The sequence below is a fragment of the Colius striatus genome, chromosome 2 (assembly GCF_028858725.1).
Source record: "Colius striatus isolate bColStr4 chromosome 2, bColStr4.1.hap1, whole genome shotgun sequence".
NCBI lineage: Eukaryota > Metazoa > Chordata > Aves > Coliiformes > Coliidae > Colius > Colius striatus.
This window is the reverse complement of record NC_084760.1, coordinates 46,686,125-46,707,925: the sequence shown is the minus strand read 5'-3', so window position 1 is coordinate 46,707,925 and position 21,801 is coordinate 46,686,125. Positions and strand designations below refer to the sequence as shown.

Below are 21,801 nucleotides of genomic sequence, written 5' to 3'. Positions count from 1 at the left end.
CCATGAAGAGAAAACCTTTGGACACAAAGTCTAACATGGGGAGAGACACTTCATGTGCTTGAGCACTGTCCCAGGCTGCCCAGGCAGGTGGTGGAGTCCCCATCCCTGGAGCTATTGCAAAGCCGTGTAGCTGAGGTGCTGAGGGACGTGGGTTAGTGGTGGGCTTGGCACTTTGAGGGGGTGGACACAAGGATCTGAAAGACCTTTTCCAACTGAAACTATTTTGTGATTCTTCCCACTGCTCCTCATCACTGAAGCTGTCCCAGTCCCCAGCCAACCCATTCTGTCCTGCTAAAATCATGTTCTCCTTGCTCCACCTCAGGAGTGGAAAAACTAAGTGAGTAGACTCTTTGACCTCCTGGGATGCAGAAACGTCTCAGAAAGAGGAACATTTCTCTCATGGGGATCAGTCCACAGGTGAGAGCTTCCCCAGTTGTCCTCTTGATGTGAAGGCAATCAAGCTAGTAGAAACACAGCTACTGGATTCATCCATTTGCAAGGAGGACAGTAGGCATGAAATCATGGTGGTGGGAAAAAAACTTCCATGGGAAGCATATGTGGTCCCTAATCATAGAATCACAGAATTCTTTCGGTTGAAAAAGACCTTTAAGCTCCTCAAGTCCACCCCCTCCCCTCACAGTGCCAAGCCCACCACTAACCCATGTCCCTCAGCACCTCAGCTACACGGCTTTGCAATAGCTCCAGGGATGGGGACTCCACCAGCTCCCTGGGCAGCCTGGGACAGGGGCTGACAACCCTCTCAGGGAAAAAGGTCTTCCTTATCTCTAGTATAAATCTTTCTTGGGTACAACTTGAGGCATTTTCCTCTTGTCCTGTCATTCATTACTGGGGAAAAGAGACCAATCCCCACCTCACTACAGCCTTCTGACATGGAGCTGCAGGGAATGATCGCATCTCCCCTCAGCCTCCTCTTCTCCAGGCTGAACACCCCCAGGGTCTGCAGCTTTTCCTCATACGTATTCTCCAGACCCTTCATCAGCTTTGTTGAAGAAGAATTTGAGGGCTGCAATGTCCCCTCCACTACCCAGAGATCTTTATTCCTGACAAGTCTCGTTTTTCTGGAACCGAAAGAGGAAAGCAATTTCTTTCCCCAAGCATCCCTTGAGTTGTCCCCAACAGCTCAAGAACCAGCATTGCTCAATGTGGCTCAATGCATGAAGGTGCCAAAGAGCCTGATGTAGATGGGGTTGAAGGCAGACTTGGAGGAGATGTGAAAGGAGAAATCATGGAATCTTAGAATAATTTGAGTTGGAAGGGAACTTTAAAGCTCATCTAGTCCCAACCATGGGCAAGGACACCTTCCACCAGACCAGGCTGCTCCAAGCCCCATCCAACCTGCCCTTGAACACTGACAGGGTTGGGGCAGCCACAGCCTCTCTGAGCAATCTGTGCCAGGGTCTCACCACTCTCATCATAAACAATTTCTTCTTTCTGTTTAGTCTGAGTGCAGACCACTGTAGCAGATGCAAATGTTGGAGTTTTCTCCTTGCTAGATGCTGTAATTCCATCACCAACACTTCCCAAAGGAGCTATTTCTGCAGCATGGCCTCTGCTCTCTAACATCCTTACCTTTCCCTTGTTTCCCTGCTCTAAAGGCTGGGCCAGCCTATTCCAAAGTGGGAGAAACTCCCCGGGAGCTCTGCAGGAGATGGAACATAGCTCTCTGGCCTCTTTCCCAGCAGACCCTGTCCGATTTCCCTCTGTTTTTCTGCAAGCTATAACCCCTCCACTGATATTTCCATGAGATGCCAAGAAGGACAGCTTATTTTTCTTTAAGGCAGGAAGCTGTCAGAGAGCCAAATCTGCTTTATGGTCTCCTCTGGAGAGATCCAAGAAGGCAATTCCTGGGTTTATTTTTCACTCTAGAAACAAGGCTCCACCAAACTTTCTGAGCATTGGAGCTACACATGTACGATTTGCAAAGTTCCCATTATTTCTACTTACTGCAGTTTGGTGAGGAAAATACCCAAGGCCAAGGGATTCTGTTATTTTTTGGTTGGTTGGTTGGGTTTTTTTCCCCTTGGGGAGCAATCAGAATGAGTTGCTGCAGGCATGGAAGATGTGTTTGAGATGCTCTAACTCCTTCAACAACACTGAGATCACTCCACCAGGATCTGGGGACTGGATTCTCCATAGAAATGGCCACATCTATCCATTGCTGCAGCCTTTTTAACTCTTTTCTCTCTGCTATGATCCCTCTCCAAAAACTTGCTGTACTTTTCCTCTCCAAAACCTTACTGTACTTTAGATCATGTCCCAGACCTCCCCCCTCCCTCAATGCTGACACACACTCATGACTTGTGCTCTTGTTTCTCCTGCAGCATTCGTTGGGCATTTCAGCTGCATTTTCACCTCTGCACCTTTTTGTTGAAAGGACAACTTCACTGTCATGGCTTCACCAGATGTGAACAAAGTTACAAAGCCTGATAGTGAATGAGTTCTCTGATCACCAGTCGTGGGAGAAATCAGTCTCCCAAGCCTGAACTAAAGATGTATAGAGGTGAAAGTCAAATCCCCTGGGTTTGGACATTTGACCTCAATATCCTCATAATCACTGGAGGTTAAGTCTAGGTGGTAGCTCATCTGATCTGAAGTAACTGCCTAAGCTCAGCTGCCTGGTCTCAGCAGAGCTGCAAGAGTCAATCCAAGAGCCAGGGATAACCAGCACAGCTCTTCACATCCAAAACACACATGTGTTGAAACCTCTCCACTTTGAAAGTCTTTTCTTAGCCAGCTTTCTCCCAACACAAACCTGAATTCAAGTCTCCAAAATCCTTTGCCCAAGTGAGGACACTACAGTAGATGTTGGATCAGTCCCAAATTGCCCTTAGACTGGTAAATTGCTCCTGACTCTTTTTTATTGGACATTTAAAGAGCAGAGCAGGATCAGCTCGATGGACACGCTGCCACAAGCGTAGCTTCCCAGAATGAATGGTACTTTTGGGTGAAGAAACCTTTGTGCAGGCATCTCATCCTCACTCCCCCAAAGAAACTCCAAAAAGTCGTTTTTGCTGTTAGGAAATGCAGTTTAAAGATGCCGTGACTTCCCTAGTCCTGGCATTTAGCTAAAATTGAAGAGCTTTATCTTCCAGAAATCTGCAAGCAAGTGAAAGCAGGGTAATTTGGCATCATCTGTGGTGGAGGACGGAGTTGAGGGCAACAGAATTGTGGAGAAGGTGCCCTCCCATGCTTGCAGAAACAGAGTAGATGATGGCACAAGTTGCCATCTCTCTCCCTTAAGTCTCTTCCATTTCAGTCAACCTGTCCCATAGTCCTCATGATCGCTGGGTGGTTCTTCATTTTCCACAACCAGGCTGTGCTCAGCAGGGTGGTGATAAGATCTCAAAGATGTCTGTATTTTAAGAACGACTCAAGGAACTAAAAGAAGATATTTTCTAGCTGATGACACTTGTGTCGCCTCTCAGGCACTGGAGTGTGACTGCTGCTCACTGCTCAGCTCTTCAATGGCTGTCTCTGGCACAGAGTCCTGTGGGCAGTTTTGGACTGTTCAAGACATACAGGGAACTGCTGTAGAGAGGCCAATGCAGGGCTACCAAGATGCTGAGGGGACTGGATCATGTCTGTGAGGAGGAAAGGCTGCAGGACCTGGGGCTGTTCAGCCTGGAGAAAGCTGAGAGGGAACTCATCAATGCTGAGAAATCCCAAAAGGATGGGTGTGGAGAGGATGGGGCCAGTGTTTGTTGTGTGGTGGCCAGTGCCAGGACAAGGGGTAACAGGCACAAGCTGGAACTCAGCAAGTGCCAGTGGCACAGGAGGAGAAAGTTGTTTGGTGTTGAGGTGAGGGAGCCCTGGCCCAGGCTGCCCAGGGAGGGTGTGGAGGCTCCTTCTCGGGAGGTTTCCAAACCCGCCTGGACACATTCCTATGTGACTCGTTCAAGGGGAACCTGCTTGAGCAGGGGCTTGGGCTGGATGAACTCTGCAGGGTCCTGCCAACCTCCACCATTTTGAGATACTGTGACGCTGAGAAAAAGCTGTGCAAAGTCCTTGTGGGAAGCCTCTCAGGGGAGGGAAGCCGAGGTTGCTTTTTCTGCTTATTTTAAAGTCCTAGATGGCAGCAGGTGAAGGATATGGACACTACTCTGGGAGCTGTCCCTTGGAGCTGCAAAACTCTCACTCCAGCTAAGGCCTCATTGGGGTGAGTAGAAGAGGAGGAGAACTTCCATCAGCCTGCTGTCTATGCTCTTCTTCAGGCACATTTTCCCCGTGTTTGCTTTTGCACTCCTGTCCTCCCTACGTAGCTTTTTTTCAAGTGCTCCCTCCAGTTATTTCTCCATCTCTCATGAGCTTTCCCTTCACCATTTAAATGTTCTCCTTGTTAAATCTGTAAGGCTGATTGTCTGCTTACACCCTTTCTCCTTCCAACTCCCTAGAGGCTCTACTTCACTTTCCTCTTAAAGAGTTCAATGCATTTTATTGGGTGATTTTGCAGAGGGCAGTGCTTCCAGAGCAGCTATTTGGGGCTGGTTTTATCTAAACATATCTTTCACAGGAGCACACCAAGTGTAAGCAAGTTTGTTCTGAACACTTTTATTTTACATAAAAAGCCAAAGTACTAAAAGAGATATAAACATAGCAGGTAAAATTGGGTTACATTTGGCACGTAAGCATGGTGGGATGTGGGGTGAAAAGTGTGTCTCCAAAAGCATGAAGGAGCACAGATGTGTGATAGTTGGAGAGACCCCAATACACTGGCCAGAGACTCTACTGATCCTGCTCCTTCTGGGAATGCATCAGACCAATGGTCCAGGGTAGTATCCATATAAGTCGACAAGGTCAGAGGAATGAAGGGTCACTTCAGAAGGACTTGTGAGTGACCACAGGTTGCATGGTGCTTGGGGATTATGCAGGACTCATGCAGCCTTGTAAAATGCATACAAAAATATCTCAGAAATGTTTTTAGAGTAGGAAAAAAAAAATCCTCTGAGGTTATGTGCTCACAGAATAGAGACAGGAAGCCACCCACATGAATAATAACCACAAAGCATCTCAGGTGATCCCTGCAGCACTTTAAGTTTCTCTGGCTGAGTGCAGGAACCTGTGAATACTGCGAATGGAGATCAACTCATCAAGGAAATCTGCAAAGAAATACGAATCTGTTAAAGACCACTGTTTCATGGTCAGACTGTCACCTTGCCTTGCTCCTGAAATTGTCCACCATACTCACTGAATTCATTTCTCCTAGGGGGTTTGATTATTGCAAGTTTATCATTTGGGAATTGGAGCACAGCAAGAGAAATGTGATTTGCAGGAGAGAAGGCAGCTTTTGGGCAAAGCCACAGCTGGGAAACCCTGTTTTCCTGCTGCCATGCCCTGTCATATCTCCCAAACAGGGCTGCAGGCATTGCACAAAACATATCCTCCAAGCTGGTGCTTTGGGGCCATACCTGGCAGCTTGCTGTTGAGTTGGTCCTTGGGGTAAAAGGCAACACTGAGCATGCTGGAGAAGTTCTTCTTCATCTTCTGGATGATCTCTACCTGCAGCCATCACATGGCCAAGCACATGAACAGGAGACAGAGCTTGGAGCCCCTCACCCTGCCAGCCTCCCCAGGTGTCCCCAGTAATGCTAGGGCTGAGGAGCTTTCAGATGCAGCAGCTTTGAGCTACCCTAAAACCCAAATTATTATTAACTTCAGAGTATGAGCGATGTAGTTGTCAGTTATGGGTGACAACTGCTAGTGAGGTTAGGTGTTTGAGGGCAGACCTTCAAGTACAGGGCTCAGACTCATGCCAGTGCCTTGAGCTAAGTTGGGTGTACACTGGTGAGCCTCCATAATGGATTAATGACATTAATAACACTTCTGGGAACTTATGGAGATCACAGAATTCTTTTGGTTGGAAAGACCAAAAGAATTGGTTGAAGATCATCAAGTCCACCCCATCCCCTCACTCTGCCAAGCCCACCACCTCAGCTACACAGCTCTGCAATAGCTCCAGGGATGGGGACTCCACCACCTCCCTGGGCAGCCTGGGACAGGGGCTGACAACCCTCTCAGGTGTGAATGATCATGTCTCCCCTGAGGCTCCTGTTGTCCAGGCTGAGCACCCCCAGGGCCCTCAGCCCCTCCCCAGCACACTTGTGCTCCAGCCCCTTCCCCAGCTCCGCTGCCCGGCTCTGGACACGCTGCGGCCCCTCAGTGTCCCTCTGGCAGTGAGGGGCCCAACACTGAACACAGCACTCGAGCTGCGGCCACTTTTTCTGTTCCAGACAGGACCTGGCCCTTGGCCTTGTTAAACCTCATCCCATTACCCTGGGCTCATTTCTCCAGCCTGGCCAAGGCTCTCTGAAGAGCTTTCCTGCCCTCACATACATCTACATTCTTGATCTTGCACAGCTTTTGCTTCCTGCCACTAAAGCAATGCCATCCGTGCCCTCCCAGGGTATGTCAGAGCCTCTTGATGCCAACCTCTCACAAGGAAATGCCTTCACGTTGTCACATCTGTTCACCAGATCCTTTTGTAGGGCGTTGTCCTCTACCTTCAAACACTGACTATGGCTGTAGAGAGGTCCCCAAGCAACAAGAAGGTGCACTGCTTACCTTCAGGTTCTGTAAGTGTTTTCTCATCTTCTCCTGTGCTCTTTCAAACATTCCGGTTTCTGTCTTGGCCTTTATACCATCACTGAGGATATCTTTCATCCTCTTGAAGGCTCCTATACCTCTTTGCTTGGCAGCATCTGTTGGTAAAGTGGCAACTGTCACACTGAGATCCAGCCCCAAGGTACCCACAGGGAGGAGGGCCAGCAGTGCAGCTTGGGCAAAGAAAAGGTGTACTGCAACTGACCTATCTCCCGGGTACTTCCCTGCTTAGGCTTGGCTAACTGGCCCAGCAGCCCATTTTGAGATTTAACTCATCAAGTAACTAAAATGCCTTCCGAAATCATCCCCGAGTTGGGTTTTTAACTTTTTCACTTTCTGAGAGTGCCACCTACCGACAGATAAAGGAGGACAGTAACGAATTCATGAGCTTACTACTTTAGGATGTTAAGGGAGACAAGAAGGATAGACAGACAACAATGAATCAATAATGGACCAGAAAAAAAAGTGTACAAGAATTAGTGAATTAAACAGACAGCTAATTTTCTATATTTGAGCATGATCTACTTTGGACTTCAGAAATCCCTCTGTGTTGATGACCAAGCAATCTTTTTGCCCAGTGAGTTTCTTCCCAGCCTTTCAACAGGCCTGGATGCTTCTTTTGAAATCACATTGAGGTTTTTCTGTCGAAATAGAAAGGACTTTCAGTTTAAAATGAAGAAAAGATGAGGTGGCTGGTCATACCTTCATAGCACTGCAGGAGATCGTTTTGGATGGATACAGTAAGAGATTGGTAGATTTCATCTCTCTTCTGAAGGATGAATTTTTCAGTCTGTTGGAAAGTGAATTCTGTCTGCAAGAATAAGTCCAGATGTTGCCACCATCCCTTTGGTCATAAAAAATTATCTATGCTAACAACCTCATAAAAGTAATCTCATAAAGACAATCCAGATTAAAGGAGATGATCTAAATGGAAGTGTGGTATTCAACAGATGGCTGGAACATTTGGTGCCAGTGGGCATCACCTCTACATTATGCTCTGACTTCACGTGGAAGATGTCCCTTCCACATTAAAAAAAAACCCCTTATACCTTTTTCATTTCCTTTTCATCCCTTTTTCTCCTTTTCCTTCTCCAATCTTTTGTAATGTCCAACTGGGAGATCTTATGCCTGAGTACAAGCACATGGACTCCACACTCTTCTCAACACAACACTCACTAAAGACAGGGTGGAATGTCTAATATCTCTTTTTCTCACCTCTAGAGGACCTTAAAAGAGATTTAATCCCCTCAAACGGGTCCTATAAAGACTTTCCCCCTGTCCCATCTTCAAGTGCTCAGTCTTGCTTGAGCAACCCCTCACAAACATCCTCTATCTCCCCTCACACGAGAAGCACACCTCCTGCTGAAGGAACTTGAGCTTGTCCTCTCTGTCAGCCACCACGTATGTCATCATGGCTTCTTTCAGTTGCTTCTGCATGTCATTTTTGAATGTGTCAAGGCAGACTTTCAGTCTGGAGCAGGTGCCCATCTGGATCCTGTTGGGGTAAAAAGTTCACAGAGAACAGAGAAAAAGGGATTGCACCATCCACCATCTCCTCACCCTGATGGAGCAGGAAGTCAAGGGGGAGCCACAGGAATGCAGGGTGGGACAAAGCATGCAGAGCAGCATGGTTTCTACAGTCCCAGAAAGGGCAAACATCTTTCAGATAGTCCAGACTGAGGATATGGCCTTAGGTTTTTTGTTTGTTTCCCTTTGAAAAAGAGCAATGCTTGACACAAAGAGCTGTCCCTTTGTAAAGCCCAAGATACAAATGGTCCCCAGGGCTATCTTGGCTGGAGGAAGCTCTCCTGGTCCTGTGGCAATGATCTGCTCAGGTCTCCTTCAGGACACAGTGGTTGGGATGATCATGTCCAACTTGTTGCTACCTGAAGACGCTTGCAATGTGCAGTGTGTCCAGGTCTTGGCATACTGTGGCATTTCCCTGCTCTCCCAGTCTGCTGGGCACCAGCAAGTTGGTAGCCACAGAAGATATTATGCTCTTCAGGTTAAGCAAATGACCAGATGAAAACTTGATACGATTCCCATATCAGCAACACCATATGTGGCCAAGATACCATAGGCAATGATATCCGAAACACCAAGTTTGGGCACACATATAGAAGAACTAGGATCATTAGGGAAAATTTAATTTGGGCTAGTATTTTATTTCAGAGAGGACTGGGAGGGATTGGGGTTAACAGGGAAGAACAAGCAAGAAAAAATGAGAAAAGGGGAGAAAAGGGAGTAGTCAAGTGCTCAGCGAACTTGTTTGGCTCAGCCCTGCACCTGTCCTCATTAAAGCCTCTACCCAACTGCTCCCTGTGACCTTGCTACACGCTCTTTATGGGTAGTCAGGAGTAATATTGTAAATATATGTATATATATTCAAGAGCAAACACCAAACTGGACTGACTGGATTGGGCTACTCCAATCAATCAGTTTGGCTTTGCCTATAAGCAACTTAAATTTTCTGTAAGTTGGTAGGAAAGCAATCAGTGGTGAGCACACTCTAGCTAAGCAGGTACAAGTGTAGCCATGCACCAGAGCTGCAAAAGCAGAGAGGAAGAGGTGGCGGGCAGCAGCAGATTTTAAAGGGCAGCAAGTCACAGAATCCCCAACTGATGGGAGTTGGCAGGGCCCTGCAGAGCTCATCCAGCCCAAGCCCCTGCTCAAGCAGGTTCCCCTCCATCAGGGGGCACAGGAACGCGTCCAGGCGGGTTTGGAAACCTCTCCACACTCATTCTTTAGGCATTTCTCAGCACTGATAATGGCCCCCCTCAGCCTTCTCTTCTCCAGGCTGAACAGCCCCAAGTCCTGCAGCCTTTCCTCCTCACTCAGATGTTCCAGTCCCCTCAGCATCTTGGAAGCCCTGTGCTGGCCTCTCTCCAGCAGTTTCCTGTCTCCCTTGAGCTGGGGAGCCCAGAACTGGAAACAGGACTCCAGATGAGGCCTCAGCAGGGCAGAGGAGAGGGGGAGGATTGCATGGAAACAAGAATAAATGACAGTGCCAGAGTTTGCATGAAGTGAGACGATACCCTCGAGGAGCACATCCCAATGCTCAATCCTCTCTCCTTGGAGCAGCAAAGCCAGGTTTTACACTGTGCTTCAGGGAAATACAACTTTCAGACCAGGTGCTGCTGAGCAATGAAAAGTTGAGTCTGACAAGGAAGGACTGAAGAATTTGTTGAGCTATGAAAAGGCTAAGGAGAAACATGAGAGTCTTCCTGTGCAGAAGAGGACACTAGGAAGCAGAAGCAACAGCCTGTTTCCATGAGCTTGAAGAAGAGAGCTGAGGCATGCAAGTTAGATGTTAGGAGACTTTCCCTAGTGAAAAGGTTCATAGAGGAGGTTGCCTAGGGAGGGTGTGAGGTCCTCAATACTGGAGATCAGAATCCCATCAGAAATGGGCTGGATTCTTCTTCCTTCTGTGGAGTAGGGGGTGAACTGTGGTGCCTCAAGGTCCCTTCCTGCATTCTTTGACTTTGCTCAGGGAAGGGAGTCTCTCACCTCAATACATCTCCAAAACTCATGTCAATTTTTTCATAGATGGGCCAAGCCAGGCAGTCGTTGATGTCTATGCGGTGGAAGACCCGCGACACATACACTCCTTTGTTCAGGCACACAGCTTTCAGCGTTCGGTGGAAACCCTGGTACCCACCATGTCTCTGTGGAATGGAAGAGACAGGGGATTAAGGCACAGATAGGACTGATGGCCAACCATGAGCTGCACTACAAAGCAAGCCCAGGAGAGCTGAGCTCCAGGTATTTTGAGCTTTTGCAGACGACACGAAGCTATGTGGGAGTGTAGATGTGTGTGAGGGCAGGAAGGCTCTTCAGAGAATGTTTTGACCCCTCAAAGGGTCTGTGCCAAACCAAATTATTCTAAGTTTCCAAACAAACTGCTTTAAACTCACTTGGAGGATCTTGTTGATAATTTTCTTATACGAGTTCTTTGCTTCATCTACGCCTTCACTAAGTGACTGTTCAATAGGTACAAAACACGCCTCAATTTTTTCCTCCAAAGCATCCATCGCCCTTGTACTTAAGTCTTCCAAGTGTTCTTTCGCATCCTGGTACTGAAAGGAAAGAACAAAGGGGATGGGGGAAATAAAAATCAGTGGATGTCTCGTGCCAGATGTAATGTAAATATATCCCTGCAACCAGTGCAGCCCCTGTTCCCACAGAACACCTGAATTCCAGAACAGTGGAGGTTGGCAGGGCCCTGCAGAGCTCATCCAGTCCAAGCCCCTGCTCAAGCAGGTTCCCCTCCATCAGGGGGCACAGGAACGTGCCCAGGTGGGTTTGGAAACCTCCCGAGAAGGAGCCTCCACACCCTCCCTGGGCAGCCTGGGCCAGGGCTCCCTCACCTCAACACCAAACAACTTTCTACTCCTGTGCCAGTGGCACTTGCTGGGTTCCAGCTTGTGCCTGTTACCCCTTGTCCTGGCACTGGCCACCACACAACAAACGCTGGCCCCATCCTCTCCACACCCACCCTGTAGGAATTTCTCAGCACTGATGAGTTCCCCCCTCAGCCTTCTCTTCTCCAGGCTGAACAGCCCCAGGTCCCGCAGCCTTTCCTCCTCACGCAGATGTTCCAGTGCCCTCAGCATCTTGGGAGCTCTGTGCTTTCCCCATCACTTCCCCCAGTTCGGGGACATTGCTCAGAAACACCTGTAAGAGCATTGTCTCTCTGTGTCACAGGGAGCTGGAGATCAGCTTGGGGTGCTTCTTGTTGAGGAAGCTCTAGGAGGTGCATTCAACGAGAGCTGATTGCTGCCTTTGTAAGCCCACTACGAGATACTTTGCCAGTAGTTTGCACATGTGTCATGCTGGAAAAGTATGACATAAATTGTCTGCTCAAAGGAGAAAATCTTGTCTGGAACCATTCGCTGCCTGCCCAGCAAAGAAAAAACGGTGGTGTTCTCTGAAGCTCTTATGGACAAACCTGACTGTCTTGGTTGGATCGGAGGCTCTGAAGCAGTGAGAAGATGACCAAAGCCTCTGATACATAATCCATCAGTTTGTTCCTTTTCTGCGCTGTGTAAAACGTCTGGATGTACTCCCTCAGCTTTGGGATCTCTGAAACCACGCAAGCAAGATTGAGTCAGCAGTGTGAGAGGGCAGCACAAAGACTCCAAGGAGACTTGTTCCTCCTGCAGAGCATCTGGGACATCACGGAATCACAAATGGTGGCCTGAGAAGGCTCATGGGAGATTCTGGATCTCTAGAGAGGCTCTAAGGATTCATCTTCTGCCACACCAGTTATCCTGATCTTGTTCAGCAAATAGCCACATAGGCCAAGCACTAGTCCACCAGAGCAGGGGGTGGGGATGTGGGGCCCACCAAGGCTTGGAATGGTCCCACAGAGCCATATAAGCACCTTGGGGACAGAACATTGTGTGAGGGGGGAAAAAAAAAGGAACTGAAGAGGGTTTTTGTAGATAAGCAAAGGATCAAATAAAGTCAGTCAGTGCAGGCTTGTGCTGAAGGTCTCATCTTGGTTATAGCAACAGGACTTAGTTCTGAAGGGCTCAAACCCCAATGACATGGTGATCAAAAGGTAGTACAATAATTCTATGGCCAGGACTCCAGTGGTGAGCATGGTGGAGGGGAACAGGCTTTCAGAGTAGGAGAGAACAGGGCAAAACCCACGCCAAACCAGAAGGGTTTTAGCAAAAAGCAAGGTCAAAAGACACTTCATGTGGTTTTAGGGCAATTCCATTTTAAGTCCCCAGTAGCAGTGCAAGGTATTTGGCATGGTAAAATATTCAGATGCACACTCAAGAACAATGAGTCCAAGAAATTCAATGTGGGACAAGCTGGACTGTGCAGAAAGTGAGGAAAGCAAAAGATCTCGATAGTCTTGATCTTGATACTAGTGGGGGTGCAAGGCCAGACTGGGCTCAAAACATCAGTCCTTGCCTCTGCACTATTTTTAATTACTGATCTCAGGGCTGGGGGCGGGGGAAGCGAGAAGGAAGAGGAAAGGAAATTCCCAGGGACCTCTTCAAACCCAGGTGGTACTTTCATGCCTCCTGCAGGGTTACCTTCACCCAGCAAGTATGCAAAGAAAACCCCATCATTACCTGTTTCTTCCTTGAGGAGTATCTTCCCCTTATTGTACTCCTGGGCACTGACGGTGTACACAAGGTCAGCCTTCTGCAGAACGTAGGAGTCGCTGGGAAGCACCTTCTGAAAGATACATGGCGATGGGTTAGAGTAGGCAGGCTTTGGTAACAGGGAGCTACAGGGGTGGCTGCTTTAAACAAAGAGCTGCTGGAAGCTTCCCCTATGTGTGACAGGGCCAGTGCCAGTCGGCTCTGAGATGGACCCACCACTGGCCAAGGCTGAGCCCAAGTTGTGTCTGTTTTTCCTGTACTGGTAATTGCTGAGTGATTTCCCTGTTCTTATCTCCACTGATGAGCCTGTTGTTATATTTCTCTCTCCCCTGTTCAGTTGAGGAGGGGGAATGATAGAAGCACTTGATGGGCACCTGGCAGCCAGCCAGGGTTAAACCACCACACTCATGTATTGACTAAGCTCATTTGGGTCTTGTCCTTGAATCCACACTGAGGACAACGTGCTGAGTCCTTTTGCTTCATCCACTTCCACTAGCACTTCTTTCCTGCTGAAGCCCAGTTTCTTCCCTTCCTACTTCTGCAGTGAGGTGGCTCCATGGTCCAACTGTATGCAATACCACAAAATGCAAGAGCTGGGGCAGGAGTCTGCTGCTTCCCTGTGCAGAAAAGTCCTCTTCTTTTTGAATGTTATGCTACAGCAGAGTGATCTCATTTGGAGTTTTCTATTAAGCTAATTCTGAACTGGGGCTATCCCTACCAACAAATTAGTTCCTACAGTTCTTGCAAATACAACATAAAATTAAACTGAAGGTACCTTGGAAGACAAACAGGACCCAAAAAGAGAGGAAAGAGAGGATACAGAGTAATCAGAATCTGCTTGACAACGACCAGACTTCTTGAAGAATTTATGTCAATATACTGTTGTAAGAACATTGTAATGCAGATATGGCATTGGGCACGGATTCATGAGACAGGCAAACCCTAACCAGGTTCTCCATATTATATTACCTCTAGGGTTTTCTTCATTGTTTCTCTCTTACTCCGCTTCACATTTTCATTCCTTTCTAGGATGGCATCATGTTCATTTATCTACATTGGGCAAAACAATGGGAATTATTACCGACATTTCCTGACAACGTTGAGTAGATCCATAAGCTTTTAAGACCAAAAGAAATATATAGGACAGTTTCTCCCTAATACAAGACAAAGAACTACACAGACTCTCTGGTTTCGCCATTAAGTCAACCAACTCTGCTCAAGTCCCATTATAATATAAGGGAAATTCTCCAGTTTTCTTGAATGACCTGAAAGAAGTGACAAGATTAAAGTCCGAGATGTACTCACATCATTTCTCCCTGTTTCCCTGTAAAGACAAAAGCAAAAGACACATTACAGATTCAAATCATTTTAGAGGCCTGGAAGGAAGGTCATTCTGACATGGTCCAGGTAGGGCCAGATCAACATCACCCACCCACCACCTCACTCCCCTGCAGCCCTGGACTTCATCTTGTTTCATTACCACCGGTATTCATCTAGGTTAATCTGATCAGACTTCGTGACCACCAAGGAGATGTCCCTGCACATCCCACTCTGGAAAGCCTTCATGCCTTCTTTCAGCAGCGTCTCATGGATTCCCTCTCCCAGAATGCGTACAATAGACTTGACCACCCAAATGACAGAGCATTTGTTGATGTTCTGCAATGGGAGGAGGAGAAATGTCACAAAGAGAAGGTATAAACCACCAGCAAAGAATAAATACCAGAGACGCTGAGCACCTTTAATTCCCAGTGACTCTGGCTGAAGAAGGAAGATCTTTGCAAGGAGTATTTCTAACCAGAGACCTCAGCCTCCCACCATGAATGCCTACGACCCAGAACTGCTGCAAATGGGGCTTTGGACTGGAAATCACATGCTTGGCCTAGTAGGGGAGTTGGTCGTAGCCTGATGTCAGGAAGGAAGGAACAAAACTAATAAAAGCTCAGGAGCACACCACTGAAATGTTAATCTGGTCCTTCTGACAAAAGGTTTCCCCATTCTCCACAGTCCTGCTGATGATCCTAGATGTCTCCATGGTTTGTGGAAGATGAACGTCTCTGCAGCACTGCAGAGCTCCCTGCCAGAGAGACAGCAAGCATCCCCATTCTCCCCACAGGTGAGCTATGCCAATCACCTCTTTCCAGATGGCATCTCTTTTTCTATTGAAATCGCCCATCCCTGGAATATCCACAAAGACAACACCTTCTGGAATCAGTGGCAACGCTGGGACAGTCACTTCCACGTGTTTTATTAGAGGCCAGAGGTATGTACTTTGGTCGTCTCTGCTTGTTCCTTCTTCATTGTTTCGGATGCTCTGAATCGAGATATAGGGACGCATTCTTTCAGAAAGATCTTGTTCCTGCATAGGGGAGATGAATAAAGAAGTACCTCTCCTTAGCAAAGATCCTCAGAGATACCAGATGATCTGCCACAGGTGGTTGTGACCACTCAAAGCCCCATATTCTAGGTGTGGACACCATAGTATGCAGAGGGGGAACAACTTCTCAATGTCAACACTTGCAGGACAACCCAAGAAGCCCACATGCTTCTTGACACTTTCAACTCAACCAACAAAGACAAAGATATCACCTCCTGTCTTCTGTGGGCAACAGGAGATACCCCAGGAGCCCATGGTGCTGGGGTTGTCCCTCGGGAATCTGCTGAACACTGCTGTTCTCTCACTCAGGGACTATGGAGAAGTTCAGCTTAACAAGATCTGGAAAAGAATCTGCCCCTGAAGCCTGCATGTTCTCTCCAGAGAGATGGAGCAGCTCCAAAGACTGTCCTCACTTACCAGGGCTGAGACAGAAGAAGGTTAAGATCCTTGGCTGTATCTTGCAATGACACAAGATGAGTAGTCACATCGGCCAAGAAATACATGAGCTACTCACATGAGTTCCCCTGAGGGTGATACATCTTGTAGGGGGAATATGAACTATGGGTTTCATCCTGCACAATTCCTCGTAACTCTTAGCACAAGCTTCTTCCCCATAGATGGTAGAGATTTTCAAAGCAGCCTCACGACTTTCGGCATCCTCATCTTCATCCTGTTCCACAAGTGCTACCAGACACTTCAGCTCATCCTTCCACTCCTGTTGAGAGAGAGCAGACACACAGAAGAGGTCATGGCTTGGGTGCCTGGAGGACAAAAAGGAAGGACGTGACCTGAGCAAGGTTGTCCTTGGACAACCAACTCATGGGCACAGTGAGGGAGTCTCAATCCTCCAGGACAGGAGAGCAAGGAAAAAGTTGCACTGCCTCTTCCCTCCTTGCACATCTAAATCAGTGGAAACCAGTGCCAGTATCCATCACTTCCCCTCCCCACATCCATTCAGAAAAATACACTTCCCTCTGGAGAAGTCTGCTAAGAATCAGCCTCCTTTCAAGAGCAAAACATAGAAATACTAGTCATGCCTCATCTGTGAGAAGGTGAATTTTTGCCTCGAGATATCTGTTGTGGCTCGTGTTGACCTGCACCACGCAGGATGTGCAGCATCTGTTCCCAGACACTGGCAAGAAGAAGGTTTTGCCTATGATAGTGTTCAGCAACGTGCTTTTCCCTTCCCCGGTGCTGCCAAAGAGACCAATGTAAATGGGATCCAGCAGGATGTCTGGCTTCAAGCCTGCAAGGCGGTTCCTGAGCATGGAGAGAGGGGAAAAAAAGGTCAAATTAAATGGCTTGGATGGGTTTGTGCATTTCAAAGGGGCAGAATAGCATTCTGTGTCATACAAAGGAGACTTTGAATTTGTGGGATCCAAAAGATCCCCCCATGGCCAGTTCAAGGACGGATTCCCAGTGGCACACTGAACACTACACCAGCTTCAGCCTCATCACAGTGCTGTATGGATTGTCACCTTCTCAGGGGCACTTCATCCCACCAGGAAACAGTGTTCCCTGCCCTTAGAGAGGATTGCCAGAGAGCTCTGCAAAGCCAGGACAACTCATGGCCTGTACATGCACAAGTGTCTCCTTGGGTCCAGAGAGGAGAGTGCCATTGAGTTTAGATGCTCCAGTAACCATAGTTGCCTCCCGAGCTTCCAAGGAGTAATATACCAGTTGCATCCACTGATTGAAGTGAAAAACCTTCCTTGAACTGGATTCAAAGCCTTTGCATGTAGCAAAACCTCTGGATCACCCCTTTCCACAGAAGAATCAAAAATTACCTTTGGGGAAAAGACATCTAACAACTCACATGAGATGCTCAACTCTCATTCTTGTCTCAGGCAGGTTGTGTTGGGACAGAAATTGTGACAGCTTCTGTGTAGCCTGGTCCAGAACATCCTTCAGCATATTTTGCATCTTTTTATCTGGGGAGAAAACAGGGTTACAGGTTCAGGGCTGCATCTCCAGCCCTCTCTTGCAGCTGAGGAACTCCCCAGGGTCAGCAGGCACCACGACCTCCTCATACTCACAATCCTTCATAGCCTCTTCCTCCTCATCTTCAGGCTTTTGACCTCTCTTTAACCTTTTACTCCATCCAGCCCCTCCCAGTAAATCATCAGTGTGACCTTTTCAGATGAAAGGGAATGTCTCATTAGTGCATCAGTTCTCTAGTTCTCTCACAAGGCTTTGCCAATCAAAGATCATTTCCAACAGCCCTGGGAAAGCATTTATTTAACCAGCTCCCTCATCTATCAGCTGCTCCTCTTAGAAGCCCTTGAGACTGAAACAGCTGAGCTCAGCAGGAGTACTCATTTTATGTAATCTCAGGTGCCTGCCTCCCATTTTGCACAGGAAACTGAGGGACACAAAACCTCCTTTTTTTTTTTAATTTGCCTCAGCTTATTTGAATTCCCCTTTTATGCCCCTCAGGGAAGATGGCCTTCACAGCCCAAACCCTAAATCTCATCCTCTATGCAGTGTGTGTGCTGTAAGGACCCAGTGCCACTTACTGGTGAGACCTGTAGGTGTGAGCGGGTTTGTGGCCAGCTACTGGAGTCAGTTTGGGAGTGTAGGTGTCTCTGGCCCATAGTGTCAGCTACTGAAGCCAGTGGGGTTTTAGTGCTGTGACTGGAGCCAGTGTGAGTCTTTAACCTTGGGCCACTGGGGCAGGAATGACATGTTTCCCCAGAAAACAGCTCCTGTGGGGGACCAGTACAAGTGAGACGAGAGAGGAGCTCAGTGCTGGAGTGGGACCCATGGGTGCCTGGTGGCAGATGCTGGAAAGTCAAGTATTTGCCTCCTCCCAGTCCTGGTGTCTGCATCCCCTCAATGCCAGTGTCTACATCTCCCTAGTCCTGATACCTGCATCCCCCCAGTGCAAATTAGCATGTGCCTGTGAACCCAGAGTGAGTGCTGTATGATCCCAGCATCTCTGGACAAGAAGGAGATGCTAAGACTGACTATTTGGGTGACCATCAGGTGTACCTCAAAGTGTGCAGAGTCAGAGGACTCCCTCACAATGATGTTCACTGTGACAGAGGAGGTGGTGTGGGATCCCTTTGAGCTTACCTCGTTTTTGGGGAGTTTGTCCTGCCATCCTAATAGACTAACACCAAACTGGGGGTGACCTTAAGTAGATGGCGGGATGTTCTTTTTTACTGGAAACTGGGCTGTATGCAGACCAGAAGGTGGTAGCTCCGGGAGAAGAGAGTATTGCAAGATCCTCCTGAAGGGGAGAGAAGAGCATTGTCAAGTTTTTCACTGCCTTGGTCTGAGAAGGACATTGCTGCTACTTCCTCTGGGGTCAGACGAGGACTTTTATGAAGTTTCCCGTTTCTGCCTTCTTTGCAGGACACCATGGCTTAACCTTGAAAAGCTTAGATCCTTAGGAGCAGGGTTGTCTCCACTTGTTGTAAGAGTATAAAACTTCAGTGATTTAACCAAATAGTAAATTTATAAGTAAGGTAGCAAAACTAAGCAAAATTAGGCCTTCTTTATAAAGCTGCTCCCAAGGGAAAAAGATGCATGAGAAGTCGGGTACCATGGGGATCAGAGTGTTAACAAAGTGGGCTTTTCAGAACTAAGCACCTGCAAGCCATAAAATATCCAAGAACAATGTTGGGAGTAACTGCTTGGAAGGAAGAAGAAAAGGGTTTGTTGTTAACCCATTAAACTGCTCACTGCCCCAAAGCAATATACCGGTCTGGTCTAGAACACCAGACAATCAATAGCTTAGATAGTCAGGCAAGTGATTTTGAAAAGTGTATGAGTATGTATAACTTGTGTAACCAGGGACCGATCTATAAGAGTGATGTAATGTGTAAAATTAACAAATAAGCAATCAAGGTGAGAGGCAAATTTAATGAACAATTATAAGCAGGCTTTATATGCACAGTAGAGAAGAACAATAGAATGCTGGGTAGAAAGCTCTGTTAATTTTGATGCTTTGTTGGACATTCTTTGGAAACGAGTGAGCCCGTGGCCCTGGCGCACACTGTCAAATAAAGGACATCTCTGCTTATCTAACTTTGTCTAGATAAGTTTTCTTCCCAGAAGATTTGCAACACACTGGCAGGTCCACAATTTAGCACACAAGAGAGTAGAAGACAGAGACTCGATAGGGACATGGAGACTGACAACAGCCTCCATGAGTCTTGACTACACAAGAACGACTCAATAGCAGATGTAAAGTTTACTTTTGAACAAACACTTCCTTGAAACTAGATGAGGCAAAATGGGGTGAGTGGCAATGTCTTTTCCTGACTAAAAAGGGAACACGACAAAAGGAAATGGCCTCAAGCTGCATCTGGGGAGGCAAGTATGAGGAAGTAATTCTTCAGTCAAAGGGCTGATAACCCTTTAATGGTGGACTTGGCACTGTGACACTGAGGATCTCAAAGGCCCTTCTGTGATTCTGTCATGGTCACACCCCAGATATGCTGCTGCCATTACTGTGGTGTTACTCACTGTAGTCCTAGGGATAACAATTAGCACTTTAAACCTGAATTATTAATGTATAAAAGACACAGTGTAATTAGGATTAGGGTTTACTCATCCTTCTTTTTTTGTGGCGATTTTGATTGACATTTCTTCACCTAAAGTGCTGCATAAATGTGGATACCCCAACAAACAGATTACAGAGAGGAAACAGTAAAAAGAATTTGCAGGGAAAATATAAAACCCAGTAGCCTCCCTTTACACACCAAAGCAACAACCCGCTGTCAACAAATACAGTGTTCATTAATTAATCGGGCTAAAATCAGCACGGTAGTCAGACAAACTGCAGTCATTCAGATATCAGCCAGGTAGGAAGAAGCAGAAGCATTACACAGAAGAAGGCCATTTCAAAAGAAGTTGGAATTTATATAAGTTTATACAACCTTGCAGCCTCAGATGCACGGAGCTGTCAGAATCTCCTCTTTCTCAGGAGAAACGAAACTGCAGCAAAATCTAAGGCAAGCTAAGTCCCTCCCCTTTGGAAGGTGGCCAGCTCACTCATTTGAAACTTTAACCACTGCCTCTTCCACATTTCCATTTACTTTTTCGAAAGATTCTGTAGGTTGGCCTCAGGTTTTTTAGGATCTTGCATAAAATTGAGAGATAGACACAGAAAATATGGATGCTTGTACTCCAAGGGCTGGGGACCAGACCTCAGCAAACAGGCAGCTCCTAGGAGAAACCACCAGACCTGTCAGCATGCCCATTTTTTCCCTCCTGAAATGTTCCATTTTTCCCAGCATCTCCCTGTTGTCTCATTCCTGATGCTCCTGGGACCAGCCCCGAAAAGCAGTTGTGTGCTGCAAACCTTCCTCTGGCTGCTCGTCAACCCATTTCCTTGGACATGACCAAAGCACCAGGTTTGTTATATGACCAGTTTGATGTGCTGGCGTGGCAGGAGTTTGGGAGGGGAGACGCTAAAGGGATGTATTCTAAGAGGCTAGTAGAAGCTTCTTCCATGTCCATGTCCAAGCTGCAGCCCACGGTGAGGCAGCTGTGTCCCTGCAGCCATTGAGGCCACGGGGCAGCAGAGACCCACCTGAGCCCGGGGAGGACCCCACGCTGCAGCGGGTGGGTGCCCGAGGGAGGCTGAGACCCCGTGGGAAGCCCACACTGGAGCAAGTTCCTGGCAGGACCTGGGAGCCCCTGGAGAGAGGAGCCCAGGCTGGAGCAGGTTTGCTGTCAGGACTTGTGACCCTGTGGGGGACCCACGCTGGAGCAGCTCGTTCCTGAGGGACTGTTTCCCTGTGGATGAGACCCACACTGGGGCAGTTTGTGAGGAACTGCAGCCTGTGGGAAGGACCCAGGTGGAGAAGTTCATGGAGAATTGTCTCCCATGTACCAGAGGAAGTGCGAGGAGGCCTCCCCCTGAGAGGAAGCAGCAGCAGAGAGCATCTGTGACTGACTGACCGTAACCCCCATTCCCCACCCCTTGAGCTGCTGCAGGGGAAGGAGAGCCCTGGAAAAAGGGAAGGGTGGGGGGAGGTGTGTTAAGATTCAGGTTTAATGTCTCATTTCCCTGCCCTGTTTTGATTGTTCATTTATAAACTAACCCAATTCTCCCCAGGTTGAGTCATTTTGCCTGTGGTGGTAATTGCTGAGTGATCTCCCTGTCCTTATCTCCACTCATGAGCCTTTTGTTATATTTTCTCTCACCTCTTAGAAGGGGAAATGATAGAGCAGCTTTGGTGCACACCTGGCATCCATCCAGGGCTAAACCACCACAGCCCTGGACTCCAGCATCTTTTTGAGTGCCCCGAGCTCAGTAAGATACATGAGCCCACCCTGGTGCCAGCTGATGGCTCTAGAAGTGAAAGTACATCTGCCCATGATGGGGTTATCATTGTTCACCAAGAGCAACCCCAGAGATATCACTGCTGGTACCCCTCATCTTGCACAGCATGAATCCTGGTCCTGCCACCAGACACATGGGAGAAGGTGTTTGTGAAGACACGTGGGGAAACCATGGCAGGACTGAGCGGGAGAGGGTCAAATCAACCAGTGTCACAAGTTTGGGTGATGTGTCACTCTCCTACACAATCTTACACTCACTTCCTACAAGACCCCGCAGGGCAGGGAGGCTGCCTGGTGCTGGGATGATGTCTCTAAAAGCATTGTCTACTTGCTGTCTGTCTGTCCTGGCCATCCTGAGGAATCCTGCCACTCCTCTCCCTCATCTCTTGG

General features: G+C 47.8%; 1 protein-coding gene across 2 annotated transcripts; it reads right to left on the bottom strand.

Annotated features, from left to right (window-relative positions):
- Positions 1-4,553: 4,553 nt before the first annotated feature.
- On the bottom strand, positions 4,554-20,069 carry NUGGC (nuclear GTPase, germinal center associated). 2 transcript variants are annotated; one of them, XM_061990444.1, is made up of 19 exons: positions 20,001-20,069; positions 18,190-18,346; positions 17,151-17,246; positions 16,931-17,045; positions 16,152-16,374; positions 15,629-15,829; positions 14,872-15,096; positions 14,221-14,396; positions 14,046-14,064; positions 13,710-13,790; positions 12,708-12,813; positions 11,567-11,700; positions 10,533-10,694; positions 10,126-10,283; positions 7,975-8,113; positions 7,321-7,429; positions 6,580-6,716; positions 5,427-5,517; positions 4,554-5,117 (listed from the first exon to the last, which is right to left on the bottom strand). In XM_061990444.1, the coding sequence occupies exons 2-19, from the start codon at positions 18,215-18,217 to the stop codon at positions 5,050-5,052; spliced, it is 2,268 nt and encodes a 755-aa protein (XP_061846428.1). In that variant the 5' UTR covers positions 18,218-18,346; positions 20,001-20,069; the 3' UTR covers positions 4,554-5,049. The 2 variants fall into 2 exon arrangements, with proteins under 2 accessions (XP_061846428.1, XP_061846429.1); XM_061990445.1 differs by having other exon boundaries at positions 12,708-12,810.
- Between the last annotated feature and the right edge of the window lie 1,732 nt (positions 20,070-21,801).

Bases quoted from the DNA above. Each gene is read 5' to 3' on its own strand.
- NUGGC (XM_061990444.1), bottom strand. From the start codon at position 18,217: ATGGCAGGACAAACTCCCCAAAAACGAG. The intron at 17,247-18,189 runs GTAAGCTCAAAG...TCATCTGAAAAG, and splicing joins ACAAACTCCCCAAAAACGAG to GTCACACTGATGATTTACTG. The intron at 17,046-17,150 runs GTGAGTATGAGG...TTTTCTCCCCAG, and splicing joins GGAAGAGGCTATGAAGGATT to ATAAAAAGATGCAAAATATG.